This window comes from Triticum dicoccoides, chromosome 7A (assembly GCF_002162155.2).
Source record: "Triticum dicoccoides isolate Atlit2015 ecotype Zavitan chromosome 7A, WEW_v2.0, whole genome shotgun sequence".
NCBI lineage: Eukaryota > Viridiplantae > Streptophyta > Magnoliopsida > Poales > Poaceae > Triticum > Triticum dicoccoides.
In genome coordinates, this window is record NC_041392.1 from 296921641 (window position 1) to 296933732 (window position 12092).

A 12092-nucleotide genomic window follows, 5' to 3' on the forward strand; every position below is an offset into this window, starting at 1 on the left:
GAAGAAGTACACCCCTGCAGGGTTAACATGATCTATTCGAATAGCCGCGTCCTCGGTTATGGATGCTTGGATACTTATATGGTACATAGACAACTTGAAGTGGATACTCTAAAATGCTCAAGAAAAGTGTGAGTGCTATGGATGTCCTTCTCGTAGGGAGACGGGAATGAATCCATAGTAGTGTATTGATGTGGTGATTAGTGGACTCGTGTGCGCTTTCTCACCTCAAAGAAGTTTCTCGTAGTCGTAGAACAGGATAGCCACTGAGTCAAAGCTGGCTTGTTGCAGCCAAACCCGACATTGCCTTCTTGATACTAATGCATGTATGATAGGATCTGATGTAAGTCTTGCTGAGTACCTTTGTACTCACGTTTGCTTTATTTATGTTTTGCAAAGGAGACCTCGGTCTCACTAGTAGTACCTCATGGACTTCAACGAGTAGCTTGTTACCTCAGCTACGATCTTGTACCCTTGGGAGGGTCTTGTAAATAGTCAGGCTTCTCAGCCTTTTTCATTTATAGTTGTTTGTACTCACACATGCATGTTATGCTTCTGTTGCTTGTATGCTATGAATGATGGGTCATGTGACCCCTGTTTGTAATAAATGCTATGTGGCTCTTCTGGGCCTTTATCTATACTAGTTGACCCGTTGCGCCAAATGGCGCAGAGACCCGCTAAAGCCATGTTGTCGATGAAAATAGTTTCATTTTGCAAGGACCTTTACGATATCAATAGTAGAAAGCTCATTTTTAAACCATGGTATATTGGAAATATGGTTATCACGCTGCGAAATCCGAGTTTGAAAAAAATGTATAACATGTACAGACCAGCTAAGGAAGCATTGTTTTAGTTGAAAATATGGTTATCATGGACCCGTTGCGCGTGCCAAATCACGCTAAATCCATGTGCGTAATGAAAAAATATCCATGATTTAATCCTCTTTAATAAGAAACATGGTGAATTGTTGTCTACAATAATATGTATGTATGCATTTTAATTTGATAGCACAGACCCATTTGAAATCATGTATGCAAATGGCGCAGAGACCCACCAACACATGTGCTTTGAAAAATAATCCATGTATCAATAGACTTGTTCATGGGCAGGCATGTATGCCAACTTAAACGCCCGTGTGTACATCTATCTATTTATTTTTGTACGTGGAGAAGAGTTGGGTAAATGTAGGCGAGTATAGGTTGATACTTCTAGCCTTTTTCAGTTGTTTCCGTCATCTTCAGTGGAGGAAATATCAATTACTCTTTGGGGGCTTTGCCTTTTCCATGCTCTAATGCACCTGCATTTTGGTTTGTTGTCTGAATGTTCAGAATTTATGCTTGAGCTCACTTGACGGATGGATGGTAAATTAATCTAGCTTTTGTGTTGCGGAAGAAAGACAGGGCGCAAGCTGTTTAAAGTTAGGTGAACATTGCACACCACCACAAGTTTGGTCACTTATGGTAACAAGTATTTAGGTTCACATTTAAAACGTCTTAGCAGGAACAGATGTCACTGAAGCAACTTGAAAATTATTCGATACAGCCAAAAGTTTTGCAAAATCGGACACTTTCCAAGCAAAGAAGCGCCATTTCAGCACAGGTTCTGAAGACTACATGTAACAGGAAGTGTTCCATCCTGCATTAGCAAGTAGGAGAAAATGTCAAGGGCTGAAAAAAGAAGAATGGGGTATTTAACTGTGAATCTGAATCGGAGAAGAAGTGAGTTGACTGCCATACAAAACTTCCTTCTCTAAGACTTGATATCTACAATCAACAACAACAACAAAGCCTTAAGTCCCAAACCAGTTGGGGTAAGCTAGAGGTGAAACTCATAAGATCTCGCAACCAACTCATGGCTCTGGCACATGAATAGCAAGCTTCCACGCACCCCTGTCCATAGCTAGCTCTTTGGTCGCACTCCAATCCTTCAGGTCTCTCTTAACAGACTCCTCCCATGTCAAATTCGGTCTACCCCACCCTCTCTTGACATTCTCCGCACGCTTTAGCCGTCCACTATGCACCGGAGCTTCTGGAGGCCTGCGCTGAATATGCCCAAACCATCTCAGACGATGTTGGATAAACTTCTCTTCAATTGATGCTACCCCAACTCTATCTCGTATATCATCATTCCGGACTCGATCCTTCCTCGTGTGGCCGCACATTCATCTCAACATACGCATCTGCGCCACACCTAACTGTTGAACATGTCGCCTTTTAGTCGGCCAACACTCAGCGCCAGACAACATTGCGGGTCGAACCGTCGTCCTGTACAACTTGTCTTTTAGCTTTTGTGGCACTCTCTTGTCACAGAATGCCAGAAGCTTGGCGCCACTTCATCTATCCGGCTTTGATTCGATGGTTCACATCTTCATCAATACCCCCATCCTCTTGCAGCATTGACCCCAAATACCGAAAGGTGTCCTTCTGAGGTACCACCTGGCCATCAAGGCTAACCTCCTCCTCACACCTAGTAGTACCGAAACCGCACATCATGTACTCGGTTTTAGTTCTACTAAGCCTAAACCCTTTCGATTCCAAGGTTTGTCTCCATAACTCTAACTTCCTATTTACCCCCGTCCGACTATCATCAACTAGCACCACATCATTCGCAAAGAGCATACACCATGGGATATCTCCTTGTATATCCCTTGTGACCTCATCCATCACCAATGCAAAAGATAAGGGCTCAAAGCTGACCCCTGATGCAGTCCTATCTTAATCGGGAAGTCATCAATGTCGACATCACTTGTTCGAACACTTGTCACAACATTATCGTACATGTCCTTGATGAGGGTAATGTACTTTGCTGGGACTTTGTGTTTCTCCAAGGCCCACCACATGACATTCCGCGGTATCTTACCATAGGCCTTCAAAAAGTCAATGAACACCATATGCAAGTCCTTCTTTTGCTCCCTATATCTCTCCATAAGTTGTCGTACCAAGAAAATGGCTTCCATGGTTGACCTCCCAGGCATGAAACGAAACTGATTTTTTGGTCACGCTTGTCATTCTTCTTAAGCGGTGCTCAATGACTCTCTCCCATAGCTTCATTGTATGGCTCATTAGCTTAATTCCACGATAATTAGTACAACTCTGAACATTCCCCTTGTTCTTGAAGATTGGTACTAATATACTCCATCTCCATTCTTCTGGCATCTTGTTTGCCCGAAAAATGAGGTTGAAAAGCTTGGTTAGCCATACTATCGCTATGTCCCCGAGACCTTTCCACACCTCAATGGGGATACAATCAGGGCCCATCGCCTTGCCTCCTTTCATCCTTTTTAAAGCCTCCTTGACCTCAGACTCCTGGATTCGCCGCACAAAACGCATGCTGGTCTCATCAAAGGAGTCGTCCAGTTCAATGGTAGAACTCTCATTCTCCTCATTGAACAGCTTGTCGAAGTACTCCCGCCATCTATGCTTAATCTCCTCGTCCTTCACCAAGAGTTGGCCTGCTCCGTCCTTGATGCATTTAACTTGGCCAATATCCCTCGTCTTCCTCTCTCGGATCTTGGCCATCTTATAGATGTCCCTTTCACCTTCCTTCGTGCCTAACCGTGGGTAGAGGTCCTCATATGACCGACCCCTTGCTTCACCAACAGCTCGCTTTGCGGCCTTCTTCGCCATCTTGTACTTCTCTATGTTGTCTGCACTCCTATCCAGGTATAGGCGTTTGAAGCAATCTTTCTTCTCTTTAATCGCCTTCTGGACATTATCATTCCACCACCAGGTATCCTTATCTTCGCTTCTCCTTCCCCTGGACACTCCAAGCTCCTCCGAGGCCACCTTACGAATGCAAGTCGCCATCTTCGTCCATACATTGTTCGCATCTCCTCCTTCCTCCCAAGGGCCCTCCTTAATGCCCCTCTCCTTGAACGCTAGAGCTACCTACCCCTTGAGCTTCCACCACTTCGTTCTAGCGACTTTGGCACGCTTATCCCGCTGGACACGAATCCAAAAGCGGAAGTCAGCAACCACCAGCTTATGCTGGGGTACAACACTCTCTCCAGGTATCACCTTACAGTCTAGGCACGCACGCCTATCTTCTCTTCTCGAGAGGATGAAATCAATCTGGCTAGAGTGTTGGCCACTACTAAAAGTCACCAGATGTGATTCTCTCTTTCTAAAGAGGGTGTTAGCTAGAATCATGTTGTAGGCTAGGGCAAAGCTTAAGACATCTTCTCCTTCTTGATTCCTGATGCCATAGCCAAAGCCCCCGTGCGCCCCTTCAAAACCTGTGTTAGATGTGCCCATGTGGCCATTGAGGTCTCCTCCTATGAAGAGCTTCTCACCAATCGGTACTCCTAACCATGTCTTCCAGGCCTTCCCAGAACTCCCTCTTGGTGTTCTCATTGTGGCCTACTTGTGGGGCATACGCGCTGATAACATTGAGAACCAAGTCCTCACCTACCAGCTTGACTAGGATAATCCGGTCCCCATGTCTCTTGATGTCTACCACTCCATACTTGAGGCTCTTGTTGATCAAGATGCCTACGCCATTTCTGTTTGCAGCCGTCCCTGTGTACCACAGCTTGAAGCCGGTATCCTCCACCTCCTTCGCCTTCTGTCCTCTCCATTTGGTTTCTTGGACGCAAAGGATATCAACATCTCTCCTCACCGCTGCATCAACTAGCTCCCGAAGCTTCCCTGTCAGAGACCCTACGTTCCAGCTACCTAAGCGAATCCTCCTAGGCTCAGCTAGCTTCCTTACCCTTCGCACTCGTCGAGTCAAATGCGAAGACCCTTGCCCATTTTCCACTACATCCGGGCGCCGATGTAGCGCGCCACTAAGGATGCGACGACCCGATCCTCGCTCACTTGCCACCGTATCCGGATCAAGATACAGTGCGCCACCTTGGGGGTGACGGCCCGGCCCTTGCCCATTTTCCACCACACCCGGGTTCCGATGTAGCGCGTCGCTGAGAGGGTTACGCCCCAACGAAAATCTTTTGGGTTTCATCTCCATAAGAGTGGCTGAGTTTTTACGTTGGCTCGCCAAGCCTATCACAACCCTCCTCCTTTACCCGGGCTTGGGACCGGCTATGTTGAGACAACATAGGCGGAGTTCGATCCAGGAAAACTATAGTGAATACAATAGTAAAAAGTGTATGAAGAAGTCCCGAGAAAAAAATCAAAATCTTTCATACTTTTATTTTTTGCGGGGTAAAACCTTTCACATTACAATGTGCTGAAGATTTTCCCAACAATTAGATCAACCATATACGCAAGAGTCAATTGCCCATTCACTGGTCACCAAAGAACAACAATTTAAGGAGCATAAGTCAACTAATTACAACTGCAGATAAGTTGACTACAAACCTTCCTGGCTATTACTATAGTAAGCAATCGGCAACTCTAAGTACGGTAACAAAGCAAGTTTCCTGATTCTAATAACAACAGCACTAAGTTGTAAAGGCTTGTGTTACATCAATTTATCCCATTGTGCGCATGAAAAAATGAACTGCTAGATATATGTTTCCAATCAACTATCGTATGAATTCTTCAACTTTTATCTGGAGATTTTGAAGTAGCAAAGTATTCCCTCAACTTACAAAATTGGAAAGATCAAGGCTTTTGCTAAGCTGGGAGCATTCATATGACATGTTAGTCTTCAAAATTGATCTCTAACTAAAAAAGAGCTTGCTGAACTGAAAACCTGTACTACATGCACAACTTCTGTCAGGAAAGTGATAGTGGTTTAAAAGCCTGATCCGCTAGGGTATCATCACCGGAAATTTGATTGATCATCCAAGATGATTTAACCAGAACTGAAAGAAAACGATCTTATACATGAATACCTATATGGTTGTAATCAGAACTAAAACACACTATTTTAAACATGGGCGGGAAAGTATAAATGAGTGCAGTATTTGGGAGACTATGATGGTGTACTAAACATAAATATAACCAGTCAGCTTCTATAGGGAATGCAAATACTCATGGAATAAAAAAATAGAGCACATCTTTGCAGAAATAAGGTACAGGTTTCCTTACCTGTAGGCAAAATGTAACATACTATTTTATTTCTTGCAGCCCTTAGCATCCTATCAAAATTAATAAGAAGTCATGTCAGATGGTCTGTGAAAGCGGATACATGAATGGTGCTAACATGATATATTTTCTGCTTGCTAGCAAGTTATTAAGCAAGATCATCAAATATTTCTTTATAGACCACATGTGAGTTTTGCCACGTTTTCAGGAGAGTTATTTTCAAATTTGTAATCTGAGGACTGACCAAGAGATACTCACATCAGACAAAATAGGAATCCTAGGCGCTAAATTTGAGATGTCCATGATTACTCCAACGTAGTAACCAACCCATACTCTGTAAACTGAGCTTTTTAAATACTTCAAAAAGAAGTATACATACAAGAATGTGTCTTCCATAGGTATGTTTACTTTTTCTAAAAGTGTATTCAAATGGGAGTAGTATGTAAAAAAGGTGAAGACTAATAATGTGGTATGCATATATCATAATTATTATGAATACACTGGTAGGTGTAAAAAAGGCTGAATTGAAATGGCCGCAAATTTCCTCCAGCCACGAATGTAGCCATACCCATGGTGTCCAAAGAGCACCTTCTGGTTCTTGGTGAATACCTTGCGCATGGTGGGGCACAACCACTCTAGAAGAGAGTGGCAGCTAGGCGAGGCAGAGTAAGACTTGAGCGAGGGCTGCAAAGTGAAAGCCAGAGCAGAGTGGTGATTGTAGACTGATGATTATGAATAAAAACATACAAATCTAATAGATTTGAGATTTGTTATACTTATCCAATTTGTACATTTTGTAATATAATTCAGCACTAATGCCATTACACCATCTAGCATCATCTAGGATTTTAGCATCTCTAGCTCTAGTAGTCTAACAAAGCATAGAACTGAAAATAAACACTCAATTCAGGAAGTTTTTATGAACTGTATGCCACATAAGAAATGCCCTATGTGCTTGCAATCCGACAGCCATCTGATTTTCCATTCTTCCAACCACCGGCGCATCATTTTCACATAAAACTTGCACGCCCAGGCATTTTTTTGTACAACTACGAAATGAGCAGTAAATTAGGAATGTGTCGCCAATCAAAATGAAGTCCACTTCCCATAATGTTTGTAAAGAAATCAACATCATAGAGCTCTTGGACTACCTTCCATTCAAGCTGACCATGAAGTTTTGCTGCTGGAATCCTCTTTGGAGATGTAACAACCTGTAGAAAATAAATAACTTATATGACTGGCACAACAAAAACATATTATCATGCAAAATATAGTTATGTACATTCAACAAGATATAGATGACAACATTCTATGAGAAGAAATCACACTGTCCTATAGAGCACAATCAAACTATTCCTAGTTCAGTTTAGTATAAAAGTACTAAATTACTAAAGGAGAGCTAGTTCTCACATAGGAATAAAATAAGATCAATCACACAGGGTCTGACATTCATATAGATACAAAAATATCTATGTAACATCACGACACTTGCAAGGTACTCCCTCCGTCCCAAAATAAGTGACTCAATTTTGTACTGAAGCTAGTACAAAGTTGAGTCACTTATTTTGGGACGGAGGGAGTAACTGTAAAGCATGCACATTCCACCCAAATCTGAGAACTTGTTGTAAATATGTTACAACATTCAACGAAGATTGCCTTTTTTGTTGGGCGCCTGTTCACGTAGGCCTCAAGTTTTGTGGGGCTCCTGTTCACGTTCTTGCTTGTTACTCCTTCTGAACCTGGAGCACCAATGCCTGCAGCTATTTTTCCTCACACTAAATTAGGAACCACATAAAAACTATTTGCCAATTGTAGCACTCACTGATAGAAATGGTTAAGTAGAAAAATTCAAAACAAAAAATGGAACAACAAAAGGAAGCTCACCAAGCTAACTCCTAGTTGAGCTTCATGTTGTCGCACTGATGGATCACGTCCATTGTCCGGGGGGCAATGGGAGATCTACATGTGGGGAAAGTATGTTGGCGCTCTCGCCATGACCTCAGACAATGCACATGAAACAAGTGCCCACAAAGCAGCTTCTTTGCTGTTGTCATCTCTTCACGACAGATAATACATGTAACATCACTCCTGAATCCATAAATATATCTAAATCATAAACAAGAACCATAGTTGAATAAACTGAAACAATGCCAGTGAAATTAAATAACTCACACATTAAGCTCATCTGCTGTAGCATCTGGAAAGCGTCCATTCATGGTGGAAGTTATCTTTCTATGGTGCACATAATCTGAAACACGAATTTTGAAGTTGTGCAAGGTCTCATACAGCTCACGGATCAAGTGCAGTGGGACACCATGGTTCCTGATATGGTATAAAATCAGATATAGGGAAAGATCTTCATAAGACAACCGACAGGAAGATATCTATGAAGAAGAGCATATATAAAGATAAGTGCGCAAGGTCACAGATAAGCTCCAAATAAAATGTATACACTGCCTTTTTCTCCCATTGACCTTCCGTTAGAAATAGCTTATTTTTAAAGCCAAACCTCAAACATCTAGCACAACAGGACACAATGTAAATTTTTAGAGGACGAATCATCACACCAACAAAATGTATACAGTTAGGCCAACAACATATACACATGCATAGTGGTGAATACACCTGATAAAAATATAAAGGTTGGGCACTGGATACCCTTATACCCATTGCTAACATGACCCACCATGCAAACGGTTACCAACAGAACTGAATATCAAGATAACCAGGGAAAACAAATTACTAACAGAACTATGTATGTTGTGCAGCTAATCAAACATCTCTCTAAAACAGACCAGTGAAGATAATTTGCTCACAGAATCATATATGCTTATGCAAGAAATGAAATATCTATATTAAATAAGCAGTGAAAAAACATTTATAAAGAACAGATCAAAGAAAGTAATTTCCTCCCAGAATCATGTATGTATGTATGTATGTGCAACTAATTACATATCTGTATAAGCAATTACGGAAAAAATGGTCCCAAAAGATTATCAACACTGGAGCACACACGAGAGAATAACTGGTGCAAGAAAAAGGCCATCGGGCTTCAATGCCAATCTACACTGCCATCAAAGGACAAACAATTAACATAGTTCAGATGTTTTAGTACCTGATAACTTAATGCTTCTAGTGTTTAAAATAAAAGACTTGCATGTTTTATTGCTCCAGGTACATCATTTGTCCAATGAAGCCCAAGGCAGCTTATTAAATCCTGGGAGCTTCAGAAATCAAGAGCCACATCAATAGAGGAGTAGACAATGCAAGATCACAATTTATCTTGTCCCTTATACTTTTAAATTTTACAATTAGCTGCTCAAACCTAAAACCTGTTGACCACTCAAGCATAAGAAAGCATACTACAAATTGACAGTAAAATGGGGGGCCAAATACATTAATTTTCAAGGGAGCTGGAGAAAGTATGTGGATCCAGTGTAGTTTACTCTAATTATATGCAAATGAAACCAACAAAAACACTAAAAGTATATTTACTTTTCTTTGTTAGGAATCAACTAATAACTTCCACACATACTGCCCTCCTCTGAGCAGTTCTCCTTGAGCATTTTTATAAACAGTTAGTGCTCGCATTTGCATCCTCAAAGGAAAAATGAATGAGATGGTTGGGGACTCACCTGCGCACCTGAAGACCGTGAAGACGCGAGCTAATCGAGCATGCACCCAGGATGCGAGGTCATGCACTAGCTGCGGCTACCGTCACCCACCCGCTGAGGCCGCCGTCCGCTGCGCCACTAAACGAGCCGCCTATGGTGCTAGGTTCAAGACACGAAGGACGGCGTTGAGCCAAGATGACTCCCTGGCTGGCATCCTCTCCTCTTGGGTTGAGCTCCTCCTCCCTCAGCTCCCTCGCGACGAGGTCTCCTCCTGCCCCGGCTTCCTCGCGACCTGAGCAGATGAGCACCTCGGGAGGCCATGGATCTCCTCGACAGGGACAACGGAGCTCCTGGGGCTGTGGCTGTGGTGAATGAGGGAGAAGAGCGAACGGAGGAGAGAGAGGTGCGGCGGCTGCAGTGGAGCGAGGGAGGAGTGGGGGTGTGCCGGCAGAGGATTGGAGGCTAGGGTTCATGCAGTGCGTGGTGTGTGCGCGGCGCGTGGGGCGAGCGGGTTGGGCAATTCTTTCGCACATGAGCGCATCTCACTCAGCCAATCCATACGACGGACGAGCCCACCAGTCATAGGCCAAAAAAAACCACTGCGTGGTGAAAATAAAATTCACTAAAGGTGAAGATCCAATGGCACAAACAAGTCAAAGGCCAGATCGGACGGCCAGAACTGCACAAAATCGGGGGAGCTCTGTGGAGGAGGGTCGGCTAGCATCCTTATAGGTTTAAATGAGTTGTTGAGTTATGTTGTGATGACATGTTGTACAACACAATTAAGATAAAACTAACCCATGTTTAAAACCCGTGGCACTGACGTGTGGACCCCACATGTCAGGTTTGACCCTAGTTAGCACAGTTGACCTGCTGATGCAGGCATGACGCAGTGCTAACGCAATAAGTGATTTTCTGGGTTTAAAATAATTCAGGAAATTCCAGGAAATGTTATAAACTTCAAAAAATCACAGTAAATCAACCGTAGCTCAGATTGAAATAATTTATATATGAAAATTTATCAGAAAAATTTATATCTATTCATCTGTACAAGTTTCATGCATGACAACCCAACTTATACCTATTGTATAAGTGAAAACACATAAAGGGCATGTAAGATGCTTAAGTTTGGAGTGGCATTTGAATCCTTGATTCAAATGAGCTCCATTGAACTTGTTGCTAGATGCATTAGCATAAACCACATCACATCTACATGCCATGATCATGCATCATATTGTTGCATATGCTTGTGTACTGATTGCCGGCACCGTCCTTCTTGATAGGTCCTGCTCCGGAGACCGTTCCAGAGTACCTGTCAGAGGAGTAGTTCCCCCCTTGTTGATTTACCAGGCAAGCAAAACCTCCTTGGTCATTCAGATACAATCCCACTCTCTCACTCCTGCTCTCTTTTATTGCATTAGAACAACAATGATTCAACTGCTACATTGTGTTGTGGTAGTTGAACCCATTCCTCTGCATGACCTATCATTGCCACAGTTAATAGTTGAAACCCACTAGCATGTGTAGGAGTTGATTGAGCCATGTTGTGTTCCTACCATGCCATGCCTGCTATTGCTTAGAGTTGTGTCAGGTGCGATTCATTGGGAATGAATTGGAGTGTTATGCCATGTTCTGATGCTGGGAGTTAAGCGTGTGAACATGATTTGGTAAAGGTAGCGGTGACAAGCCATGTAGGAGTACATGGTGGGTTGTCTCATTGGGGCCGTCCTTAAGAACTGAGTTCTGTGTATGTTGTCCAAGACTAGCTACTACCACACATTGGGTTCCGGTAACTCGACCTCTCTCGGCTGATTAGCCGCCTCGAGCTCTGTCCAAGAGTTGCAACTAGTTTTAGGTGTTTGTAGGTAGTGCTACTTTTCTACCGAGTGGCACCTGGCAGGGTGGACTTGGGACAGACTAGGCACCATGGCACGGTGTACCAAGCGTAGATCCATCCGGTGAGGTGGGCTTGGGAACCATGCACACATAGTTTGTGGCCGTGAGTGAAACCCCGGCCGGATCTCCTTGCGGATGGAACCCGAATAGGCGATAAACCTGGACTAGAGTCTTGCGTGGTTAGTCAGGTCATGGCCAACACCCTCGCCAGGCTTCTGCTTGAAGGTTGCCAAGATACATGACGTGTACATGGCGGTCAGTGGCGAGAGCGTGTGTGAAGAAGTACACCCCTGCAGGGTTAACATGATCTATTCAAATAGCCGCGTCCTCGGTTATGGATACTTGGATACTTATATATGGTACGTAGACAACTTGAAGTGGATACTCTAAAATGCTCAAGAGAAGTGTGAGTGCTATGGATGGCCTTCTCGTAGGGAAACGGGAATGAATCCATAGTAGTGTATTGTTGTGGTGATTAGTGGACTCGTGTGCGCTTTCTCACCTCAAAGAAGTTCCTCGTAGTCGTAGAACAGGATAGCCACTGAGTCAAAGCTGGCTTGCTGCAGCCAAACCCCATATTGCCTTCATGATACTA

The 12092-nt window shown here is 43.3% G+C and overlaps 1 protein-coding gene across 1 annotated transcript; it reads right to left on the reverse strand.

Moving 5' to 3' along the window:
* Positions 1-5361: 5361 nt before the first annotated feature.
* On the reverse strand, positions 5362-9076 carry LOC119334741 (ERAD-associated E3 ubiquitin-protein ligase HRD1-like). Its single transcript, XM_037607288.1, has 7 exons — positions 8362-9076; positions 8160-8309; positions 7872-8075; positions 7139-7747; positions 6556-7036; positions 5991-6040; positions 5362-5764 (listed from the first exon to the last, which is right to left on the reverse strand). The coding sequence occupies exons 1-3, from the start codon at positions 8664-8666 to the stop codon at positions 7883-7885; spliced, it is 648 nt and encodes a 215-aa protein (XP_037463185.1). The 5' UTR covers positions 8667-9076; the 3' UTR covers positions 5362-5764; positions 5991-6040; positions 6556-7036; positions 7139-7747; positions 7872-7882.
* Between the last annotated feature and the right edge of the window lie 3016 nt (positions 9077-12092).

Coding starts and splice junctions, on each gene's coding strand:
- LOC119334741 (XM_037607288.1), bottom strand. CDS start 8,666: ATGTTAGCAATGGGTATAAGGGTATCCAGTGCCCAACCTTTATATTTT. Junction 8,310..8,361: donor TTCTTCATAGATATCTTCCT/GTCGGTTGTCTT, acceptor ATACCATATCAG/GAACCATGGTGTCCCACTGC. Junction 8,076..8,159: donor ACAGCAGATGAGCTTAATGT/GTGAGTTATTTA, acceptor TTATGGATTCAG/GAGTGATGTTACATGTATTA.